Here is a 26,231-nt window from a genome sequence, read left to right on the forward strand (position 1 = left end):
TCCCCACCTCCTCACAGGGTGGGAAGGCTAGCCTTGCCCCAAGCTGTCTGCTTCAGCCAAACAGGGAGGCATGCTCTTGTACCCCACAGCTTCTGGCATGAGCCGCAGCAGGCACATTGCTGCATTTCCAAAATCAAAAGAGAATCTCTGTTCACTTGCTTATCAATTCAATCTATGCAGCTTAGACTAACCTGCAAAAATTGAATCAATTCAGCATTGGGATTTTTGACTGTTTGTATTTAGCCTGTGTGTATGACAGATTATGAAAGAAATAATTTGCAAAATAAAATGATGGTACGGGCAAAAACCAGGAACCATGCTTCTTTTTAGTCTGGAAGTTTATTTGTATAAAAAGGTTTTAAGTGCCTCATACTTCTATCATTTTTCTATTTTTGCTTCATGATCCTTACTCTTTTGGTGTAGTAAACTATAAAATACAGTTTTATTTTTGTCCTGTATTCGATTTTTTATGTTAAAGCTAAAACACATTTTGAAAATCTCTTTGATTTATTTCTAAGACTCTCTAGTTTCCTCTTTGTTTCTCTTTTTATTTTGAAAATGGTTTTGCTTCCACCAAAAACCTGCAATGTTCTCTTTCCCAGAAAAGAAACTGATTAATAAATAAGTTTCAGATTAGTTTAGCTAATCTGCAGAAACTTTTCCCCCAGTTCAAAACTGAGTTGCACTACTCTCTGGGTACCCAAGTAATTCTTGAATTTGTGCAGATACTGTCTTTCATAATAGTTCTTTTTATTTTTTTTTATAAAAATTGATTCTAACACTGTAGAGTGTAAGAAGCTGATGAGGTCTTTAGTGTTTTGCAGAAGAGCTGATTTTATTTTTATTTTGATACATCCAGGTGGACTCTTTTTTGCGATGTCTGAAACTTTCCACTATAAATATTTGCTGACAAACATCCTACTTGCAAATTTTGATATGTATGTACCTTCAATATCAACACTAAAATTGCCTCTCTAAACATGTGAAGTTAGAAAGTGAGAATTAGCACATCTAAATTGTGTTGGAGTTGGGGGCAGAACAGCAGTTATAGGAATAAATATATGAGAATTGGGGAGCATGGGAGTAGTAAAGCCATGAGTTGGACAAAAATAAAAGGAGGGCCTGGTGAAGCTTTGTACTCTCCACACAGGATGAGAAATTTAAAGGAATGAAAATGTGGGCATGAGCTATAAAATGTAATGTGCCCTTGTTAAAAAAAACTAGGCGACTGTGGCATCGATGCCTACACTGTCAGATGGATTGCTAATTGGCTTCAGGGTCATACTCAGAGGGTGGTGGTGGATGGGTCATATTCGTCCTGGGGGGACGTGGGCAGGGGAGTCCCTCAGGGCTTGGTCCTTGGGCCCGCGCTGTTCAATTTCTTAATCAGCGATTTGGACGATGGGGTGAAAAGCAACCTGTTTAAATTCGCTGATGATACCAAAATCTGGGGTGAGGTGGGCACGCTAGCAGGGAGGGAAAGACTGCAGAAAGACCTGGATAGGTTGCAAGGGTGGGCTGACAAAAATAGGATGCGTTTCAATACTGACAAGTGCAGGGTGCTGCACTTGGGCAGTAGTAACCGGCAACACACTTATAAGATGGGAAACTCCCTTCTTGAGAGCACGGAGGCAGAAAGGGGTCTTGGAGTCATCATTGACTCCAAGATGAACATGGGCCGACAATGCGAGGTCACGGTCGGCAGGGCTAACCCTATCGTGCATCCACAGGTGCATCTCAAGTAGGGCCAAGGAGGTGATCCTCCCCCTCTGCGACACTGGTCAGGCCACAGCTGGAGTACTGTGTCTAGTTCTGGGTGCCCCACTTCAAGAGGGATGTGGACAACATTGAGAGGGTCCAGAGGAGGGCCACCCGCATGATCCAGGGACAGCAGGGCAGACCCTACAATGAGAGGCTACGGGACCTGAACCTGTTCAGCCTTCACAAGAGAAGGCTGAGGGGGGACCTGGTGACCGTCTATAAACTCACTAGGGGGGACCAGAAGGGTTTGGGGGAGACCTTGTTTTCCCCAGCGCCCCCTGGGATAACGAGAAATAATGGCCACAAGTTGTTGGAGAGTAGGTTCAGATTAGACATCCATAGGAACTACTTCACAGTTAGGGCGGCTAGGATCTGGAACCAACTTCCAAGGGAAGTGGTGCTGGCTCCTACTCTGGGGGTCTTTGAGAAGCGGCTTGATGCCTACATGGCTGGGGTCACTTGAGCCCAGTTTCTCTCCTGCCCAGGCAGGGGGTCGGACTTGAAGATCTACAAGGTCCCTTCCAACCCTACTTCTATGATTCTATGATTCTATTGATAAAAATGTTTATGCTGTTTTAAATTTTCATGTCTAGAGAGAGGTTCTGCTGTGGTTTTCATGCTGCTGTTTCTGTATGTGGGAGCTAAAGAATCTGGCACCCCGCAACATCTCAAGCTCCAGACTTGGAAGAAGTGAACTGCATTTTAGGGGCTGTAGCTAGGGGAAAGGAACTCCTTCACCTGGTTCTGTGGCATCAATTTTACTTCCTTTTCCACCTACTGATTGATTTGTTAACACATATTGTGACACTCCAAAGTCACACTCAAAAGGGGGAAAATGAAGTCCCTCTCTGCTCAACTCTCATGACTTGATTACAATAGAAAATATATGAAAGGGGAAGCTCTGGTATTATATGGTTTCCATCCCTTCAAAGAAAGATGGGGTTCACTCAGCAAATTTCTTGGGGCTTCACCTCCCTTGCATCCCTTCCATACACCAGCCACGTTGTTAAACAAGTAGTATCTTCCTGCTGCAAGATACAAATAGTAACTTTCCTGAACTAGGCTTTTCTTTTCTATATACAGTCACTTAATGTTACTAAGTCTGGAGTGATCACTGTGGCGGAGTACCAGTGTGGTGCTCACCACTTAGGGAAGTATTAAGCTCTTAATATCTGAGAGAGAGAGTGGGGCCAGGGACATCCATAGGGGACACCTGAGCCCATTGGGGTACAAGACCCCAAAGGGGCTAGTAAGGGAAAGGTAAGCTTTGAGAAGCAACTGGGCCTGAAGAAGTGGAAGATCCCATGAGAGGAGTAGTTAGGGCTGTGAGTGAGGGCAGTAACAGTTGAGGCCCTGATGAGAGGGAGTGAGTTGCTGGCCAGGCACATTGATGAGCAGTACCTAAGTTTGCAGGGATGTTCGACCCCAGAGTACGGGGTGAAGTAGAGGTGAGTTGTGGGACAGGCACACCAATGAGTGGCACCTGAGTCTGCAGGGGGTGTTCAACCCCAGACTATGGGGTGGAGTAAAGAGTGGAAGTGGTGAAGCCTAGTGAGTAAGGGGTGTGATTTGGGGCCCTGAGGGCAAAGGCTTGAGTGGAGGCCCTGCTAGCATGGGCACCGGAGTTAGGTCCAAGTAAGCCTTTGGGTGCCTGAAGTTGTAGGTGGGCCAGAGGCTGATGGGAAGGTGGCAGAGGAAGAGAAGGGAATGAGCCATCAGCCCCTTGATGGAGAGCAATTGGGGGAGTTATCCAGCTATTAGACCAAGGAAGAGTCAGCACAGCATTCAGTGAACTGCCCAGTGCTCACTCAGATGAGGGTAGCGGGAGATGCCCAAAAGGCTGCGTGCTTGCTGGCTGGGGAGTGAAGAGTAGCAAGCCTGAGGACCCTTTGGGTAAGGGCAGGGAGAATGTGGTCCCTGGCAGAGAAGAGGTGGTACAAGTGAGGCCCAGGAAGGGTGGAATGAAAGAGACTGGGTGAGAGCCAGTGGAGAGTGAGAGGCCTCTGTGAGAGAGAGGCAATATGAGTGTGGCCATAGCAGTGCAGAGTGGAAGAGGCTCAATGCTGTGACAAGTTGGGCCTGGCCTCAGGCTGGAGCTTAGCACTACTGTGAGGAACATCTGCGAGGCTGCAGTACAGGGGTGGTTGGAGCTGCATACATAGGCCCAGGAGAACAGGGCATTCAATGGGCAGCCTCCCACCTAATTAAAATCATAATTACTTAATAGCAAGGTGTGGCATATGAGATAGGCGGGTGGTGTGTCCAAAGGCAATGGGAGACCAGCACTGTGGCTAGTTGTGAGCTCTCACGTTCAACACAACCACATTCTTGACAAAGTTCAACAGTCCTGTGTCAGTCTTGAAAGACCTTTAATCAATGATCAGTGCATGCTAATACACTCCCAGCATGTCTAATCCACAAGCATAGAAAGAAACATCTAAAAGAAAAAAAAGAGAGAAAAAATATATATATTTGTCTTGCAGCACCTTATCCCTGGTGCTATGCGAGGATCGTACTCACATGACTGACTCTGTGGCTGTCTCCGGTCCTTTGGTCCAACAGTCACCAAAACTCCTCTGGCTTGCCCCCCTGCGAGTGGTGACTCCTCCGAGTCTTTGTCTGACAAGTTCTCTCTTCAGGGAAACTCCAGAGCCTCTGGTCTCCTGGCTTAATGAAGCTCAGGGTTTTCCTTGTATTTTCTGCCCAGCTTAGGTCTGAGTCAGAGCATGGAGGCTCTCACAGCTGCGTTCATCCTGCTCTGGCTCTTGGTGATCTTTTGCCACCTCCGAAACCCAGCTTCTCTCCATCTCCAGGCACTGCCTTTATATGTCACTCCCTGCATGTCCTTCAATGTGCAGGGAGTACGTGCTTAGAAAACAGCATGGTGACAGCATGTGCTGCTCTTGTATCTCTACTTTGGAACCTGTAGGTAAGTTTAACCTGTCAATAGCCCTTCCTGGGCTATTTTTCCTCATGGTTTGTGGTCAGCTTGGGTGTAGACCACCCTACTCCTTTAGTAGGCATCCCTCTAGTCAGCCTAACCAGTGACAGATATATTAATTCAGCATCTTAGAATGGACCTTTTTTTGAAAAACACCTGATTATTAAATGTATTAATAAATGCAATTAAAGTCAAGGTAATAACTGCTCTTTTGCCATCTAGATGCAAGCTTTACTTGTTTGTTAAGTTGCTACTTAAGCAAAGTTACTGGAATATTTATTAATTATGTACTGAATTAATTGGGAAATTTCAGTTAAGGAATTAAATAAATCCCTCTCTTTCCCCCCTCCCACCCCACCTTGTACTAAAATGCTCAGGGATGAACAAAACTCCTTTTGCATAGTTGCAATTTGTTCTGATTGAGATATTGTGTTTAAGTACCTTCTGAAAATACCATATTTACTTGAATATAAAATGAGCTTTTCCCCCCTAGCCACCATGGTGGGGAAAGGCCCTCAATTTATTTTTGCATATAGGAAAAACTTCTTGTTAAATACTGTGTCTGACATTAAACTGTTGCCAAAAGCAGCATATGGTCAGTAATGAAAAGCAACTATGAAGTCTATTGAATATAACAAACACTGAGTATGCATGTAGAACACATGGCCCATATTGGGAAAATACACAGATAGGAACATTTTTTCCCCTTGTGTAGCCCTTAATTTTTTTTTTTTTTAAAGAAAAACAGCACAATTTCTCCCCCAGGAGGGAACGAGCTCTGGGCCTAGTGGTACTGCAGTACCAAGCTGGAATTTGGAGAAGCCTGGGGACCTTGTGACACCCTCCTCTGGTGCCAAAAATGGTTATGGGAACCTTATCCTCCCTAGCAGGAATTTTGGTGTTCCCTGTTGGAAAACTGAAAAATAACATGATAAAAAAAAAAATCCCAAGGTCACTCTGTAAAATACCCACATATCCATGTTCCTCCACAAGTAAAACAAAAGACCCCTATAAAGAGAGAGAGTGAGGCAGAGACACCAATCAGTTGGACAATGTTTTATTGATATATCTTCCAGTGTTAAAGCACATCTTTTATCATAATAATAAAGTGAACTCTAAATACATGTTTCATGAATTCATGAATTCATATTTTGCTGCCCTTCCACAGGGATGATGGCCCCCACACAGGGGTTAAGGCCCCCCAACAGGGGATTCGGCCCCACACAAGAGCTATGGTCCCCAACAGGGGTTTCAGACCCCAGACAAGGGCTACAGACTCCCAACAGGGGGTTCAGCCCATCAACAGGGGGTTCACCCCCCCCCCACAAGAGGTTTGGCTCCCCAACAGGGGTTTTGGCCCCCACACAAGGGGTTCAGCCCCCAAACAGGGGGGTTTGGCTCTCACACAAGGGGTTCGGGCCCCAAACAGGGGAATTGGCTCCCACACAAGGGGTATGGCCTCCCAACAGGGGCCAAATGGCCCCTGCAGGGGCTACCACCCCCCCAAAAGGCCCATGTGCCCCACCCCAGGCCCCCAATTGCTTCCCCATCTGGCCCCATCCCTCACCAGCTGCTGTAGCCCCCCAATGGCTTCCCCACCCAGCCCCACTCCCCAATTTGCACCCCTAGGCCCCCATGGCTACCCCCACAACCCCAGGCACTGTCACTTAAAAAAACAAACAGGAAAAAAACAGAAAAAAATTGGGAAAAAAGCCTCTGCTTACCTTAGAAGCATGGGTCTGGGGGCTCCAGGGCCTACTGACAGAGTCCTCCAGGCAGCACAGGACAGCAGGGGGGGGCAGCAGAACCCAGAATGGGGCCACTGGGGCTGTCACCCTGCCCCACACTGTGCAGGCAGGGCCCCAGTCAGCCAGATGGAAGCCAGACTGCTGGTAAGTGCCCATTTTTTTCTTTTTGTTTTTGTTTTTGTTTTTTTTTAACTATGTAGGGCCAGGGATTGGGGGGTTTGGGGGGATGGGTCCTCAGGGGACCTGTCAGGGTGAGGGGCCAGCCAGGGCAGGGGGAGGGGGCCTCAGGGGGGCTGGTGGGGAGGAGGGGCCAGCCAGGGCAGGGGGAGGGGGCCTTGGGGGGTCTGGTGGGGAGGAGGGGCCAGCCAGGGCAGGGGTTGGGGGCCTCAGGGGGCTGGCAGGGGGTGGGGCTGGCCAGGGCAGGGGTTGGGGGGCCTGGGTGAGTGGGTGGGGCACTTGGGGGTCCCCTTCATAGTCCTCTCCTCCCTCCTCCAGCCCCCCCTACCCCTTATTCACTGGCACTGGAGCCCTGGTTCTGAACATTTTTTCATTCCTGCACTCTTGCCCCGCTTCAAAGGGATTTGAGGCAGGGCAAAAGGCACGTGCGCACTTGTCCGGACGTGCCCACTGAGGTGAAATCAAGACATATTCTGTCTGTGGTAGTACTTAATGCTGAATTAAGCTTTCTTGGTATAATACAGCTATTTTTTAATATACTGTGGTCTAGTCTGTTACCCTATAGTTTACAGTTAGTCTTTGTGATATGGTTATTCTTATATTGTTTCACAGTCTTAAAGGGTTACTTGAAGGTTACTACTTTTCCAAAAACAGCAGTGAAAAGCAGGCTGTTTCAAAAACCTCTAGGCTTTAATACATTTTTCAGGAGCCTAGGGTTACTTACAAATATGGGAGGTGGGGGCATAGGCTACAATATTAGTCACTTACTCTAAGCATAGAATTGTCTGGATTTCAGAACCAGAAATGTCTCAAGGTAATCATAAGAAGTAGTGCCACCCTGGAACAATAATCTTTCATTATTGATGTGGCATGATGGGAGTAACATAGCTGCACTTTTCATGGAAAAAAAATCCTATTATATTTGATTAGCTTCTGCTTCTCAAGAGAAATATTTTTTTCATAAACAATATTGTTTGATGTTGGAATAGATAGCAATACTTTCCATATGTCATTGGCATTAGTGTTCAGTACATGCATAGGTACTTTTATAATTAGTAGTAGGTGCATACAGAAACAAAACCTGCTTTTGTGAGTGCAAAGGTCTCCAGATTCAGTAATGTGAAACTTCATGGAGTGGTGAAATAATAAGATTTAGGAATCTCATGCAAAGTGTGCATTCTTTTCTCCTCTCTCTCCTCCACTATCTAGGATTCTCCTGGAAGGGGGCACCTAGCTTATTGTTGGAGACTGAGGTGGTGCTGGGAAGGGAGAAGAATCAGAGCTGATAAATTAATTATGTGTAAACCATGTAGTCACTGCTACATGTGGAAGTAATTTGCTCTTTCTCATATTGAAAATGTAAATATAATTTGGCTATGTACTTGTCATAGAAGTCATAGAAAATTATGGTTGGAAGGAACCCCAGAAGGTCATGTAGTCCAACCCCCTGTTCAAAGTAGGACCATCCCCAACTAGATCATCCCAGCCAAGGCTTTATTCAGCTGTGAATTAAAAACCATCGAGGATGGAAATTCCACCACCTCTCTGAGTAACCTGTTCCAGTGCTTTATAGGGCTATGCAAAACAGCAGTGTTTAATTTCAACTTCCATTCCACTATTTCAATGGAACTGTGTTTGATTTTGAGTTTCTTTTTGTTTTGTCAAAACTGTTTCACTGTTTCGATGCTGTTCTGACATTTCACCCATAGGCTATAATGGGAAGCAGGAAACTGCCTATAACTTTGGCATTTCTTGCCTGACTTGAATGAAACTTGTAGGCATGGTATCCATGAATTCTGCCAAGTTTCAAGGAGATAGATGCAGGGGTTTCTGGGAAACTGCACCTCAAACTGGTCAGAGCAAAACTTATGTCATTTGTAAGTGTGAAGGCACAGAGAAAGCTTAGTTCAAACAATGTTTTTTTTTGCTGTTTTTCCATCCCTCCCCCAGAGCACTGGGATTGGAAGGGACCTCAGGGAGGGATCACAATCACTGGCCAGCTACACACAGTCAGTATGAGAGCAGTCCTTCCCCTCTCTTCCATCCTCTTGCCCCGCCCTCTCTTTAGTTTCTATTTCCCTGCAAGCAAGCCCAGCTTCAAAACTCAAAATGTTTCAAAACTTTCAAAATGTTTTGACTGCCCTTGTTTCATTTTCAGGCTGTTTCGAAGCCTTTAATTTGATTTCAATTTCGCTGTTTCAAGCTTGAAATGAGTCAAAACCATGTCAAAATGAAACAGCCAGCAACATTTCACACAGCCCTAGTGCTTTACTACCCTCTTGGTGAGAAAGTTTTTCTTAATATCTAACCTAAACTTCCCTTCCTGTGACTTGAGACTGCTGCTCCTTGTTCTGTCAATTGCCACCACTAAGAACAGTCTAACTCCATCTTCTTTGTAACCATCCTTCAGGTAGTTGAAGCGTGCTATTAAATCCTCTCTCTCTTCTCTTCTACAGACTAAATAAGCTCTCAGACTCCCCTTGTAAGTTAAAAGCATTCTTATAATCATAGAAAAGAGTTGGAAGTGACCTCATGCTCAGTGTAAATTTGTTAAAGGCTCAAAGAATCACAGAAAAAGTGGACTTGAAGGGACCTCAAGACATTATCTAGTCTGTCTACTTTGTCTAACCTTCACTTAGAAACTTCTAATGGCATAGATTTAGTGCATATTATCTAAGATTCTGAAGTAAATACAATGTAACGTAGAAATACACAAGTTAGCAACAGACTAATTGACCAGTAACAGTGTAGAAGCACAGAAAATAAGCACAAGCCAGTCTCTGTGACTGCATTGTGGCAAATCTTCTGTCTGAACGTCTGCACACAGCTCTTATGTGTTAAGCTGATTGTGCTTTAAACATTACTACTGTGCATGTGTCAGCCAAGAACTGATGAGGTGGAGCAAGACTTTTCCTGCAGTCTTAGTTATGGTCTTTCCTACCTTTTAAAAATGTGATTGGGCCACCTTAGCTTTTCTTTAAATGTAAATTAAACTAAAATAAAGGTATTTTAATGTTAAAACTCCTGTTCTACTTTTGACAGTATTTCCACTCCTATAAACCCCAGAATCATCTCAATCCTCATTGCAGGAACATGCATCTCAATACCCACAATCAAGAATGTGCATTCCCTGAGGACAAATAGCAGTGGCACATATTTTTTTCTGCTGTTAGTTGTCCCTGAGGGTTGCCCCTGCATGAGAACTCTGACAAAATATAAGAGGCAAGACTGATCAAGAACAAATAAGGGAAAAATGATCTTTTTTGCCTTCTAGCAGCTTTCAGAACAAGCCATGTTGCATGGAACAACTTTCCCAAATGTATTTGTTTCCCTTGAATTGGTAGTTCTTAGAATGAAGAGTACAGTATTCATTTCTTTATTACCTTTCAAGGTAACCCTACAAACAGATGTATGATAGTAAGTTCTGATGAAGTTTTTGATATGTTCAAACTTGTTCTTAAATTTCCAATAATATAACTCTCCCAAGAATGAAGAGATGGAGGAGGAAGCTGAGACAATGAAGGCAGTGGACTCTGAGGGTTGTAAAATAGGGAATATGGTTTGTCTGGTTTATAATGACATATAAATGAAGCATATTACAAGACAGTTACATATTATAGTGAGAAAATAGTTTATAAGAAAGTTATCACACAGCACCATCTTCTGAGCATTTTTTTTATTGCAAAAATAATGACTAAACTAATATATAATTTAAAAATCTAAAACTGCACAGTTTGGATCAAAATGTAGACTCCCCCAGAATTCTACAATTTCAGTTTGGGCCCTTTCTCATGCTGTAACATAGCATATTCAATTTATTTATGTAGCTTTAGTGGTATGAACTGCATAGATTGTCATAAGATGTGAAAAGAAAAATTTAATCTCAAATCATACATTCACATGCAGTATACTAGTATCTTCTGAGAGCAGGGCAGTAGTAAATCTTCTCTCTCCCACTTCTTTCTTGTTTTCTACTTAGTGGTAAGTGAGGTTTTTTTCCCTTAAATATATATATTTATCTCCCTATTTATGGTTTGAAATTATTATCAGAATGATTACCTTAGGGTGCTTACAGATGTTCAGGCCTCTGCTCTAACTCATGGTACTTTACAGAATGCACTATGAATTAGAGCACCCCCTGACCCAACAGGTGTTAGAGTGGTGGCTCAGGGGGATCAAGCCTGCCTGTACCAGCCCTCCTGGCCAGTAGGAAATGAGTATCATGGAGCTCCTAGCTGGGCTTTGCATGGCCTGAGCTGCAAGGTGGGGAAGTGGAAAAGAGCCCCCTCACTGCATCCCCCCCCACCCCAGTAATGCTGGCTGGGGTGCTGGGGAGAGATTGCCACAAGGCAAGGAGCCACAAGGCAAGGCTCCATTCCACCCCCTGCCCTCCATCTCAGGCCAGGCAAAGCAGCTGGCAGCTGCTGCTGCAACTTTCAAGAGGCCTGGCTGGAGCAGGGAGGAGGTGTGCAGTGGCATGGAGCACCCTCATCTTGCAGGCCTAGCCCTGCTACTTCCAGTACCCCAGTGGAGTAGTTGGGGTGAGGCCTGTGGGTAAGGGGGCTCTGTTTCACTCCACCCAGCTCAGGCTTGATAAACCAACAGCTCCATTCTACTCACTTCCCCCTCTGTCCTTGCTGAAAGGAGGTGGACACACTTGAAGGGAGAGAGAGGCTGGAACTAGATTTAAACAGACTACAAAAGTGGGCAGACGAGAATATGATGGGGTTCAACACAGACAAATGCAGAGTGTTGCACCTTGGGAGAAGGAATCCACAGTGCACATACAGGCTGGGGAGTTCCCTTCTTGAAAGCACAGAGGCAGAAAGGGATCTTGGAGTCATTATTGACTCCAAGATGAGCATGAGCCACCAATGCCAGACCGCAGTGAGCAAGGCCAGCCATACCTTGTCATGCATCCAAAGGTGCATCTCAAGCTGGTCCAGAGAGGTGATACTCCCTGTCTATGCGACTTTGGTCAGGCCGCAGTTGGACTATTGCACCCAGTACTGGGCACCGCACTTCAAAAGGGATGTGGCCAGCCTGGAGAGGGTTCAGAGGAGGGCCACCCACTTGGTGAGAGGGCAGCAGGACAGGCTGGAAACCTACAGATGATGGGGCTCCCAGCTGTAAGGGTGCACCATGGACTTCTGAATCTGGAAGCCCCATAAGCTGATTTATTTATTGATAGTTTTTAATTCTGCTCCTACACACACACACACACACACACACACACACATTCTTATTATTTCAACTTTTAATAGGTAAAAGTTAAGTGCACCTTATACACTGTCATTCAGTTAATCAAGTGATGGGCTAATTCGTTTTTTTTGTGACTGGCTTGTGAATATCCTGATAATGTGAACTGAGTGCTGTGTATTCTAGTCCAGTGTCCATCTTCACTTTTCCCCACTTGCCTGGGGGTTGCCATAGGAATAAAAAGGTAATACAGAAATGGGAAAAGAGTAAAGTTAGAAAAGGGTCAGGAAAGGAGAATAGGAGCTGAAAAGAACAGGGCTGTACATTTGTGCTGGAATGGATAAGGTAAAACTCTATAGCATTTCCTGGGCATCCCCCACTGCTGCCTTAGCTCCCCTATGATTCATGGCCTGCGCACAGTGGTTTCACAAAAGATAGAGATGAATAATGATGTGATCATGAGAGGAAGACACCAGGGCTCCTTAGAGATGATGGCATTAGCCTTGTTTTGAGGAATGATTTACTACCCATACTAAATATTATATTTTATATAATGACATTAATATACATGACTGCAAAAATGGTTACAGAGACAGTCAGTTGCAAGCCTGAGAGAGAGGTGATTTAGAGCCACAAAAGAAAGGAAAGAAATCCAATCATTTGGACAGATAAGTGGAGGTAGCACAAGTAGTAATCATTATGGTTACAAGAATCATGATCAATGGGGATCTAGGTTATAGAGTCAGAGAAGTAAGAGAAGATTGCTGTCACCAGAACTATTCATGGGAAATAGTTTGCAGATGAGAAATGGTGGTGTACGCTATTGCCACAGATTTTTGCCAGCAATGATGCTGCTCCTGTAATTAAAGTTCACATCCTCCGCTTTTGTTTCAAGGAACAGGAAATCTTAAAGAACATAACTTCATTACTAGAAGGATTTCTTATGTTGACATGCCACTTTGCAACAGTTTGCTATCTTGATTACCTCGCCCGCTTTGTCATCACTATCTCCCTTTTCTTGATTTGGTGTCTAACAATTTCCCTTTCACCAATCCTAAAAAATCATGCTTCCTTTCATAAGCTATTTTATTCTCTAGCATTTATTAGTGTAGCAGGCTTACCTTTCAGAGCTTGGGTTGAGTAGCAGGTTTGGGATCCTGCTGTTTTGATTGGTGGAGCCCATCCTCCAATCAGGAGGCAGCAGGAGAAATAAAGCCCTTTCCTGAGGACAGGGGGAGAAGAGCTCCCCTAGACCTGAATGAAGACTGTAAACTGTCAAGTCCAGAAGACTTCAGGGGCAGAGTCCTGGAGTGTATAAAAGAAGCTGCATGCTCAACACGAGGGCCAGATTCAGCAAGGGACTCAAGAAGAGTGGGGCCAAAAGCTGGGGACTTCTCCCTCAGTGGACAATGGGCCCAAGGCTTTTGATGCTGCCATTGGAGGAGCAGTCTTGGGAGCGGTGCGAGACCACTTGGGCTGTTGACAGCACACAGGGACAGTGAGTGAAGACCCAGCCCTGAGAGTGGTGTGAGACTGTTCAGGCATGGGTCAGTGCACGGAGCCCAGGCTTTGGTAGCCACAAACAATGGCTCAAGCCTGCAACCCTGGCAGGGCCTTGGGGACTGCAGTGAGGTGGCTCAGGCCCCATCTCCCAGGAAGTGGCCAGGTCTCACAGTGTGCAGGGCGGCACATGGTTCCAAGCCTTAGGAGCCAGGGAGCAGTGGAGGCTGCTTGGGTCAGCCACCCAGCGTGAGGATGGACAGAGAGAGCTTGAAGGGCCCACCCTGTTCTAAAAGAGCCCTTGGTGCTGAAGCCAGGGCTCAAGGAAATAGTAGTGCTACAGTGTGAGGCCCAGAACCCAGAAGCCAGCAGTGGTGGTGCAGCAGCTGAGAGGAGCTGAGCCCTCGGTGCTCAGAGCAGGGCACAGGGTGGGGAGGAGCCCAGTGGCTTGGGAGAGGCCTGGAGAGGTGCTTCAGCAGAGGAGACCCCATTGAGCTGTGCCCTGACGTCCACCATCTGAGGGAGCGTGAGTCATTGGGCCCTTGGGTCCCACAGGGGAAAGACATTTGGGGCAGGCAAACCCAGAGAAGGGGCTGGGTGAGCAGCCCCCCACCTAGTCAAGGCCCAAAGGGGAGGGGGCCCCTGGTGCTTCCTGGACACCTCCCAAGGGACCCCATTGGAAGAAGGACCATCTCTTGCCATGGGTCAGGGACTATATTAAGGAATAGATGTTATTAAGATTGTTCATGTTTGCACCTTATATTCTGTAATTGAAATGTTGTATTGTGATGTTGTAAATAGTGTTATTTAGGGTTTGACCTTGGTTTTTGGTTAATGTTCACTGTTTAAATATATGCATATGATGTTTAGTTTTATGTTTATGTATATTATAACTCAATAAATTGTATATAGCTGAGAACTTTGGGCTTGGACTAACTCTATAGAGGAAAGAGGGATCTGCTCGAAATTCTGGCATCCTGCTCACAGAACCCCCTCCTGCCTACCCATCCCATCCTATTGAGAATAGGCACACCCTTGGGAAAGAAATGTCATCTTTAATCTTAAATGCAAAGGTAATCGGTATACAAAAATAGTTAATACTTTCGTTCTAACATGGTTTTTGTTGTTGGTATTGTGTTTTTTAGTATATTAATTGAAATTTCACCCCATTGCCCCTTTTTTGGATTCTAGACTTTTTACTTTTAGGCTTCCAGGAGACACCTTCATTGATCCACCCTAAAAATAATTATTCTAAAAATAAATTGATACTCAAGCAGAACAGATTGATTTCATTCTTAAAGTGTGTGTTCATTTCAGTGGCCCACAAGCATCAGGTCACCTAGGGCATTGGCCTGTCCAGTACACCTGCTTATCCCAGCTTGCCATCCTCAAGGTAATCTCCCCACCCTCCTGCCTGGCTGGTCAAGACTGGTGTAAAGCCTCCAGCAGGGCCTAACCTTCTGCGTACAACCTGTCACCAAAGTGGCCAGCTGGGGTAAGCAAACTCTCCATTTCCCATGTATAAACACCTGAAAAGGAACAGAAAGCACAAGGGCAACAAGCCAAAACCTGATCCATGACAGCTCTGTTTCTGGCTTTTAGATTCCTCTCTCAGCTTCCTGACCTGGTTTGTCCCCTGGATGCTGTTCACCCATCCTTACCCAGGTCTGCAACTTGGGTCCCAAGACCCAGCCACCCACAACCTGGTGTAATGCCAGTTTTCTTCAGCCTAATGAGGCATTTTTTAAAATCTAATCTTATTGTTTTAAAATATGCTCAAAACTATATGTTTATGTTTTATTTTTCCAACAAGCTCTCACACGTGCTTCCGTATAGCTGGGGTAAAATATGGCTTACAGTTTGAGACTATTATATTTCTGAAAACCTTTAAAGAAGGGGCTATCTTTTTTTTGTTAGAACTATTAAAAAAATTTAGACATTTGAAACATTAGGCAGAAAGAGTTTTGTGGATTTTAAATACCAATCCACTCAGTACCAGTACCTGGTTGGAAATTTTTCATTAAACAGCTCTCCATCAGAAAACATCATTTTGACAAATCTGATTTTTCCCACGAAACTGTAAACAATTTAAATAAATCCCCCCACAAAAAAGTTTGAAATTATTTAAATATAAGGTTTATTTTCAAATTTTAGTGAAAATGAATTTTGACACATCAAAATGTCCAGTGATTTTTAAAAATTATTATTAAGCTCACTATTATGTCAGGAATTGCAGAGGAACAATGCATGTTTCCTTTTCTAGGGTTTCATCATTGGCAGCACAAATTTAATAACTCTGTACTAGGGCTGTGCAAAGCGGATCATATTTGATTTGCATTCAGCCCAATTTGGGGGATAGTGATTTGATTAGTTGATTCAGATCATTGTCCCAATTCAATTCAGCCGTATCTGAATCTGAAGATTCAATGCTGATTTGGAGAATCAGCAATACAGCCATAGACACACCTTTAAATGTTTTTTCTACATATCGTGAGGTATCAGGCATTGCTTGTAAACACTGAGATGGTGGGGAATATGGAGCATCCCACAGGAGTGTGGGAGCCCCCCCCCCCCCCCCGTATGCTCAGTGGTGGGCCTGGAAGTGGACCAGAACTACTTCCGGTCCACTTCTGAGTCTGCCACCAAGCAGCCCCTGAGGCTCAGCAATTGGCCATGGTGGGACCCCAGGTTCACCCCCCAGACTCAGGAGGCACCAGTCACTAAGCCAGGGAGCAGTGGGAGGGTCCTCTGAGTGCTCTGCAGTGGACCTGGAAGTGGACTAGAAGTGCTTCTGATCCACTTCTGGATCCACCGCCAAGTGTGCTGGGAATGCCTCCCATCCTCACTCCCATGGGATGCTCCATCCACCCCACCACCTCAGCATTCAATAGCTGCCTGGTACCTTGAGGTATGTAGAAAAAACATTTAAAGTTGTGGCTATGTCTGAATCATTTATCTCTCCAAATCTCTCTGAATCCATTTGGAGGGTTTCAATTCGATTCAGAGAGATTAAAGGGTCTTCCGATTCATTTTGGATTTGGAGATTCAGCTGCCGAATTGGGCTAAATCTTCACTGAATCAAATCAGTGACTGAAGCTTCACTAGTAATTACTGCACTCCAGCAGACACCATCTGTACTTCTTTAACATTATGTATGGAGGATAGCATGTGCAGAAAGCACACAGGAGGCATGGTCTCTTTAAAGACAGTGTTTCTATTCACTTCTGATAGAACAGATGCTTCTCAGCTGTACCCAATTAAGTGGTTGTGGTGAGATTGTAGAAAAATCCCCAGTTTCTTTTTTTTATTTATTTATTTATTTTAAAATGCATTCCCTCCCCTTCCCCAATCATTTCTGACTTTCTCTCTCTCTCTCTTTTCCCTATAGATAAGTATAAGTGAGCTCAAACTTAGGATAAGCTTTGAACATTTTTATTTTGCTAGCAAGTTTTTGGTTTTGGATATCCATTGTTTTATATTGTATAATTATTAGGTTTGTATTAATTTTTACTGTTGTATATTGTATTATCATTTTCGTATTGATTTTTATTGTTTCATACGCATATTGTATGGTTTAGGCCTGTGTTTTTAAGTGAACCAAAGTCATGTCAAGTTTCCATTTTATTTGTCAAGCCTCCATCTTCTGTCCTCTGCCTGGGCATCCCATGTTGCAATAATATGGTTCATTGTACCCCTCCCATGTAAATTGGTTCCCCAATGAATGAGAATGATTGAGAATGATTGAAATACAATGGTAGCAGGCCTCTACTGAATGGCCTGTAATGACCAGGCCATCACCTCACATTGATTCACCCAGGAACCATGGACCTCACCCAGTAACAGAGACAAGACCAGCATTTGAAAAACAAAAGACCCTGCAGAACCAGCAACTCTATCATTGTACTCTGTCACGGCGGGGTCCTCGCGGAGGGCCGTGATCTCCTTGAGGCCCTCTCACCGCGCTACTCCAGCCCGAGGGCACCCTCCATTCTCGCCCGCCACGTCTTGATGTAATATGTAATAGGGAGGCTGCCTTGTGTTTCCTCGGGCCTGTCAGCTCCTGGACCCCTCGTGGGTCTCCCCGTACAATGGGCGCTACCCAAGCGCCCTAGCCTTATGGGCTATGCGTGGCTCCTACCTCCCCTGATACCACGCCCCAAGCCTCGCAGATGTAAAGGACGTTGTCCGGTCTGTCTCTCTACTGTGGCCCACCCTGGGCTCCCTCTCTCGTGCCCAGCCTCTTGCTGGGACTCCCGTCTAGCCCACTCTGGGCCTCCCCTGCCAGTGTGGTTCCACTCCGGGACTCTCCAGCAGGCCACCGGTCCGATGGGCCAATCGCACGGACACCCTCCCTGACTCTGGCTCCCCGCGCTGCTACTCCCTGTCTTCTCAGGGGCAACCGCAGCGCCCTGCCTTGGTCTGAGGGGGATTGCCGCACTAGCCTGCGGCCGGGCTCACTATGCCCGTGCGCCCACACTAGGCTACTCAATAATACACAAGGGCGTTCCCCCTCTCTGGGGGGCTCGCCGCGCCCACACTGGGCTACTCAATAACGTACAAGGGCGTTCCCCCTCTCTGGGGGCTCGCCGCGCCCACACTGGGCTCCTCAGTAATACCGCCCCTTTCCTGGGGCCGGGGGTTATGTTCCCCTACACGCAATCCGGGGTCTCGGTCCCCGTTTGCAACCTACGGGCTGCGCCCACGACCCACTGGCAGTGCTCCTCGCCACCAGCTGCTCGCGCAGTGGCGTGCGAGCTGCGCCTTCCCTGGCGCTATACAGGGGCTATGTTCCCCCACACGCAATCCGGGGTCTAGGTCCCCATCTGCAACCTACGGGTTGCGCCCGCGACCTACTGGCCGCGCTCCTCGCTGCCAGTTGCTCATACACTGGCGTGCGAGCTGCGCCTTCCCTGGCGCTATGTAGATAATGCGTCCTCTTGGCGCTAGGGCACCCCACACTCTCTGGGGTCCCTATAGTTGAGGCCTCCTCCAACCCCTACAGCCTCACCCAAGCCTCCGGGTGTAATAATACAAACACAAAGCAAAACCACAAGCCCCTAGGCTGTGACACAAATGCAAGCCGCCTGGCCATAACTCCTCATCATAGCTCAAGCCTCCAGGGCTATCATGAGCTGTACTTGCGACTTAGGCTCCTTCCCATATCTCGGCCGAGGGAGCTCCTGCCTCTCCGGCTGCTGGCAGAGAACTGCCAGCCTGGCCTCAGCCCTGAGCTTTATAAGGGCCAGGCCCTGCCCCCCTACAGGCAGCTGGCTCCGCTTGGTTGCTCCGGCAACCCACAGCTGTGCTCACTTGGTTCTGCCAGGGCTCTCTCCCTGGCAGTTTCTCCTCTCTTAGGAGCAGGCACTAAGGTGCCCTGCAACATACTCCACCATTACAGACACCTGAAACTGCACATCCCTGCATGGACCACACATGCCCAGTAAATCAGGGGCTGACCCTTGCCTGGGCATGCCTCCTGTCACTAGGGTCACACACGGTCTGCCCCTATAAAAAGGGGCAGTGAAGACAGACCCAGTGGGAATGTCATTTCCATCCTGACCAGACCAGCTTCATGTCACCTATCCACCCCAGAGACCCTGCTGACGACCCCCTCTGGACAACACCAAGCTGAAGGAGACCCTGACTGGCCATCAAGGATCAACTTCCAGCCTGGGATAGGTAGATATTACCTGCACACCTCCTCCTACAATTTGGACTCCCTCTTTCTCTCTCTGTCTCTGTCCTCCTAGACTTCAGTGGACTTCAGCCCCTGCACCAAGCCTCTCTAACCCCTGCTGCCAGTGGGGGGGGGGGGTGGAGGGGTGTGTGTGGGGAGGGTGCAAGGGAACCAATTTGGCATTGTGTCACCATCTCCCCTGTTCAATAAAACCACTGTCATTTGCAACCCCCAGTGGGGTCATGTTTTATTGAATCCCAGTCCCTCCCCTATCTTAAATTCCAGCCTCATTCTCTCTCTCTCTCTCAATGCCAGCCCCCACCCCTCTCCACTAGTTTCCTGATCTCCTCTCAATTCCTACTGCCTTTTCCCTGTGACCTTCTGCTTCCTTTCTCTGCTTTCCTGCTACCCCTGCTGCCTCTCAGTCTCTTCTGCCACTTTTCCTGTAATTTTCTGCTGTCCCTCTGCTTCCCACGCTCCTACTGCCTTTTCTCTGTGACTTTCTGATGCATTTCTCTGCTTTCTTGCTGCCCCTTCCACCTTTCAGTCTTTCCTGCTGCTTTTTCTGTGATTTTCTGCTGTCCGTCTCTCTGTTTTCAGGCTCCCCCCCCCCACCCCCTACAGCTTCCCAGACCTCTCTAGCTGCCTCAGAGCCATCCTCAGGCTCCCCAAACCCAGAGCCCCTCTTAAACACCCACACTTTCCCTTAGTCCCATTTTTCCCTCTCCCCATCTACCTTTTCAGCTCCCCCGTAGCTCTGGCTCCAGTCCCAGCCTCTGTGCCAGCACGCTTCCCTGTTCTGCAGGCTTTGGGAGTTGTCTTTTAATCAATTAAGATCATTTAACCTAAAGTTACCCCAGAGCCTCAGTTCTTTGGCCCAGGCCCCTGTAGTTTACCGGTTCTAATCCAGGTCCTGGTAACTTTAACTCCTTTCACTTCTACTTTCTTACCTTAACCTTTCCCCAGGTATCCCAAGTACACCAAGCACATGCATACATACAGATCACAACACCTAACTTAGGAACTGACCTGTGTGTATGTGTAGGTGGCTGGTATGTGTGTAAATTAGTGAATACACATATATACACATATATAGATATCGTGTGTGTGTGTGGGGGGGGGTATATGATTTAGTAATCCATGTATGTGTATTGGATGTGCAGGTGTTGGTAACTGGTAACTGATTCTGTCTAAATTTGGGGGGTGTAGCATGTATGGGTTTAAACTAGGGATAGGTGTGCATGAACCTCGAATAATTATTTTGAATGTGTGTGTATCTGAGCTGCTAGTGTGAGTGTATATGCCTAGTAGTGGTGTATGCACCTAGTAAGTGTATGTGTGCTTAATTTTTTATGTGTGCATGTGCAATTGTACACCACACCCTCCTGTCTAACAGCACAATATTGAGATCCTGAGCATTGGCCTGACCCCTCAGGGCAACAAGATTTGGTACTATTAAACAGAGAAAGACGAAACAGGAAGAGGGAGCTAATTTGGGGTCTGAAAGGAGATTCCTGGGGGATGACTCCACTATTAGAGAATGTTGAGACCTGGGAGAGTAGTAAAGAGGCTTGCTTCCTGATTTCCTCACACTGGAAAACTGAAGCTGGAGGATCACAAAGCAGAAACTGGTCCAAGACGGCCAAGGGCTAAGGAGCAGTTAAAGCCTTGCTCCCTGTGACCTGCCCAGGGCAGAGAATAAACAGTACAGACCTTAGAAAATAGTGCAGAATGGGGGTAGCTGGAGAAAGAGACTGAGAAAGAGCCCTGGTGTTGGTTAATCTGAATGTCAACATACGGTGTTTTAGTATTTTTTAAGACTCTAGATATGTAAGGTTTGACCTAGAAACTACTATGCAAAGCCTAAGCAAAAGTGAATGTTATGTGTCGAATGCCCATCTGCAATGATAAGGAGCAGACAGTCTTAGATAGAGGAAGCTTGAAAACAAAAAAACAGAATCAGAGGTACTGGAACAAAGGGCTCATTATAATACTAAAAATCACACCCCGAGGCGGGAAAGATATATGCTAATGGAACATATATGTACGTTAATGAGATACATAGCTAAAACACAGGTATAGAGACATGCTCAGTAAAGAACTCCTTGCATCACTCCTTTATAACCAATTAGCAAACAAGGATGCTTATGAAGATTCAACCTCTGGTATATAAGGGGCTCAGTATTGAATGTGCTTGTGCTTGTCTTGTGAAATTATTCCGCTTGCACCTTTTATTGCTAGCAATAAATCTTTTTTATACTTTCACCCCTGGTATCTTTATTGGCCTTTGCATACCGGGCACGAACCCAGACTTGAGCTGGGGCCTAACAGATACAGGGATGCACGGACTATGTGTAATCTTCAAAAAACATCTTGACACCCATCTTGCTGGGGTCATCTGATCCCAGTAGTCTTTCCTGCCCCTGTGCAGGGAGGCTGGAACTAATGATCTGTCAGGTCCCTTCCAGCCCCTAACAACTATGAAAGTATGAAACTATAGGTGTACTTTTACATTTTCTTCATATTTGCTCAAAATAGGCCATAGTCAACAGGGAGGATGGCATGTGTATGGGGGCAAGGAGAGGTGAGCAGATATGTCAGGGGGAGATGCATGAAATTGAAAGGGATTTCAAGGGTTTTGATGTAGGCAAATGCTAAATGGGAGAGCTTATAGCAGAAGCAGATGCATTTCGTTGGTTCCCCACATTTTTCCTTGGCTTTTGAATTCTGAACAGTACAAATTCCTGGCAGGAATCACAGGAAATAATGAAGGCAGATAGCAGGGAGACAAAATAATATAGACAGAATAAGGCTTGAGCTGCTGTGGGTGGAAAATGGAAGGGAGAAGTTCTCTACTTTAACATTTCACCTCCTCCCAACCTTCTTTCTCTGTGTTCAGAAAGTAACCACCACTGGCCTCTGTAGGCTTGAAATGAACTGTTTTAGCAGGGAGGGTATGCAAAATTGATTACTAATGCAGTTTTTAATTCCCTCCTCAACCCAGTTCTTTTCTAATGAACCAGGAGAAACTCCTGAGATGACTCCTGAGAGACTCCCTGTTTCAGCTATTCCCAATTTAGGCATGCTTTTTTGCCAAAACCCTAAACGTAGCAACATTTCTGCAGGGACCTTCAGCCTTGATTACCTTCATACTCTTTCTGTCACTGCTCACCCTAGGGTCCTCCAATATGTTGTCCCAAGTGTAACTAACAGAAAATTGTAGTTTCCAAATGAGTTTGGCCAGAGTCTTTAGGCTAGACATGGGAAAATCAGGCTGGGCAGGTCTAGTCTTGAGGTATGTAAGCCACCTGGATTAATAGATGAGAAGGTTTAAATCAGTTTTGTGCAACTGGAGTAACATAAAAAAGGGCTGATAACATCTGGTAAAGTAGAGTTAGAAGCATCATACTGGGAGAATAGTCAATACTGTGAGAGTAGAGTGAAACTAGCCAGAATTTTGAATTTCTTATAGTAATCAAAGTACCATTACACTTATTATTAACATTATATCCTCCACAATGGGAAGAATAGATCTATCCATCTACAAAGCAACACTGTGGCTAAGTATAGATAGTCAATAAGTCTGAGGCTGAATTGATTCAATCTTGGCAAGTTAGTCTAAGATTGAACCAATAAGCAAGTGAACAGATATTCACTTTTGATTCTGGAAATGCATCCACTTGCCTGAAGTAGCCCAGGCCAGAGACTGCGGAGGAGCGGGGGGTGCTAGAATATGCCTCCTTGCTTGGCCAGAGCAGACAACTTGGGCCAAGGCTATCCCACCCACCATGGGGGTGGGGGGGCTTGTGGGGGAAGTGCAAAGCATCCTGGGATGCTGGGGGACTATGAGTTATCTTGAATCTGGAGGGGATCTGGGACAGAATTTCAATAAACTGATTTAACCTGAATCAGTTAAGTCTAATACTACATCCATCCAGATTCATCTTAAACCAGTTTTGGCCACTTTGAAAGCAGTTTATATGCACTGTACTTCTGGCATTTTACATATTTGAAGCAGTTTCTGATCTGTTACACCAGTTTATGTTTAGTTTCTGTCCCTACCCTGCGAGTCTACACAGATACCAAATATGCCCATATTTTCCTCTACAGTCTGCACCATAATGCATTACCCTGTTTAATAGAGTGCTCTGTCACACAATTCTTTTCAATATTATCCCATTCCTCCTTCACTTTGGAAGGAGGAATTCTAGACTTCAAAAACTGCAGGATGGATTAAAGGCATTGATCTTTAAAAAGTCAATTTTATTATATAGTATTCCAACTTCAAATATGTGCTTCAGTTTCTCATATGTTGAAAAATCTTGATACCAAAATCTCAGGCTTATGAAATGGAGTTTTTATCTGGCAAGCTCTACTCCCAAATGGTTTACATTTCGATTTAGAAACTATAGATTTGAAGAAAGCTGTTCAAATCTGGTAAATTGGATTGTGCCATTCCATGCATTTCAGATATTATGCCTACAGCACAAAACACTTGGCAAGCGAATCAGACAAGTCTGCTGGAGAGAGCTTGGAAGCTCTTAGGAACTCCTCAATGAACTTCATCTGTTTTGTATTGAATCTACTCAGAGGCAGCAAAGAATAGTGAAGTGAGATTCCTAGGACTTGGGTATAAACAAGAAGATAATCTTAATTTATTATCTGAACCTCATGCAGAAACTAGAGTGAGAGAGTATCTCAAGAATACAGTAGGATGACAGCATGGATTTAACACATAGCTGGTCTAACATACTAAGTGTTAAGCAAAATTTTCCCTCCCGTTTAGAAATGTCATTACTTAGCTATATGAATGAGCGCTTGATCATTTATAGTAATAGCACATCACCAAAAAAGGGAAGACAAACTTGATATGATGAACAACACTTGATATAAAGTAAACCAATATGGTTTGAAATACACAAAATTAAAAAGCATATCCTTTGTTAAATGCAACCCAGAATTTCATGGTGATTTTCTTAGGAGAGAAAGTAAAATTTATTTAAATCCAGCATGCCACAATATGAACATAATTTGTAAATTATTTTTTTAAATTTAAAAGCCTTTTATTTGCTTTGTTTTATAAATATCCCAATGATCTCTCTCTCTCAGAAGTTTTCTACACAATTTGTAGTATAAAGTCTTTTAAAATAGCATATAGCAGAATTCTGAAAATGTAACATTCTATCACAAAAGTTATTTTTACTTGTTCATAGAGCATTTTCATTACTTTACTCTGATTTTTTTCATAGTGAAATAAATGAATTTTGAAAGCTAAAATAGACACTACCCAAAGAACGTGTTTTACAGTATAGAACATTTTACATACATTACATTTCCTACTATATAATTCCAGTACATGACATGATCAAAATGAGAAAAACAAACCAAAATCCTTAAATTAGCACACAACAGAAGAAAAGGCATGCATGCTAATTATGTGCTGTTTTTCAAGTGATTCTGTCACTGACGTTAATCTTGTTTTGTAGCATTCTACACAGTTTTAGATAAAATGTAAACATGCTTATTTCAGTGGTACATACTGCTACACAGTACACATGTTTTTGGACTCTAATATTTATACTGTACATTGGAGGAAGCTGGCACTCTTCAGCTGAGGTCATAGATTGTCATATCAATATGATATACATTTCCCATTTTGTAAGTTATGAATGTAATTTTACCAACATTTTACTGGTGATAAAGTCTAATGCATGGTGATTATTGCAAGAAATGCCAAATTGGTTTAACACATTCTGACAGATGGTTAGTAGGCAAATATTATTCAGTGAGTAATCTGACACACTGTGATCAGCATAATAATAGCACTTATCAATGCATTGTCAAAGCATCAATTTTTAGTGAATAAAAGTTAGAGTAGCAATGTTATTTGTCTTTTGATAAATGAGATGTCCTTTAGTATCTGCTAAAAAAATTAAGCAATAGTGTTGCAGTGCTACTGTTTGGACTCATATATTTTAAATTTGACTCACAGAATTTAATTTACTATGTTTCTCAAATGGATATATTTCCAGTCCTACAAATGCTATAGAGATGATCAGGATAAAATTTGGGGGCAGGAGGGAATGCAATTGCAAAAAGAACAAATTCTATGCTGCTCGGAATTTGTTTATATGACAAATTTAAATACTTTACTAATTATTCTTACTTGTGAATTTAGATATGAATTTCCTGCTACTGATTCTCTGTTGCCAGTGAATAGCTGTTAAAGATACTTTCTTTTACACAGTTATCTGTTGAAGAAAGATTTTTATATGTTGTATTATTTGCTTTTCATTTACTTTATAGTACATAAGCTTATTATTTTAATGTCACCATTGCTTCTGATATTGAAAGGAAAACAATGTATATTGAGACGTGTTCAGTGATTACCATAGCTGCTATTGCATTTTATAAATAACAAGTTAACTTTCATAGTGAACACAAACTATTTAAAGATATTATTGTACGAATGTGTATTGTGTAACAAAATACTGATTCATATTTTTCAAAAACCTCTGACTTTGCAGAGCAGAGAAAGTTAATTTTTGTGCTCAAACCATATAATGGCTTAGATCTGAGTCTTCTCTACAGTGGAGGACTGCTGAAATGTATATAGTTTTTATTGCATTCTGGAACTTGTTTCTTCTCCTCCTGTCACAGTTTTACAGAACTGTACTCAAGTTTTATTTCACCAGAAGTATCCATCATGGCAACTTCACTACAACAACACAGGCACCAGCTCTTCCAATATTGACAGGGACTTCCTAAATGGAAGAAACATTTTGTTTAGTTAACTTTATATAAACTATGATTCACAGATATAAAGCCAAGTAGTTTACTTTCTCTAAAAGCGATGTTTTTCTAGCAGATGGAAATTAATTAAAGAGTGTCTTTCTAAGACTCATGAGATATTTGCTACTAGCATGATTTTTTGCAGGGGTGACTGGTGCCTCCTGAGTTTCTGGGGCACACTGCAGACTGGAAGTGGCTGGCCCAGCAAATTGCAGACCATTGGCCAGAACACAGGTAAAGCTACCTCCACCCTCCAAGCAGGGGAGGCAGAGTGGGCCCAAACCTCAACTTCAGTTCTCATGGGCTGGCTGCACATGGCAGGGGGGCTCCATATCCCAACCCCTCCACCCTAGCTTCTTGATAGCTGTAGCCAGGAGCGGTAGCACAGGGCTGCCCCACCCAGCTTTTTGCTGTGCCAAGAACTGGGGCTGAGGGG

General features: G+C 44.6%; 1 protein-coding gene across 1 annotated transcript in view; it reads right to left on the minus strand.

The window, feature by feature from the left end:
- Window positions 1-23,629: 23,629 nt before the first annotated feature.
- KLHL4 (kelch like family member 4) overlaps window positions 23,630-26,231 on the minus strand; it is a 95,824-nt gene continuing 93,222 nt past the window's right edge. The window contains exon 11 of the mRNA XM_006269542.4: window positions 23,630-25,767. Coding sequence (XP_006269604.1) covers window positions 25,708-25,767 — 60 coding nt within the window. The 3' untranslated portion in view covers window positions 23,630-25,707. The remainder of the gene's footprint in view (window positions 25,768-26,231) is intronic.

Source organism: Alligator mississippiensis, chromosome 8 (genome assembly GCF_030867095.1).
Source record: "Alligator mississippiensis isolate rAllMis1 chromosome 8, rAllMis1, whole genome shotgun sequence".
NCBI classification, from domain to species: Eukaryota; Metazoa; Chordata; order Crocodylia; family Alligatoridae; genus Alligator; species Alligator mississippiensis.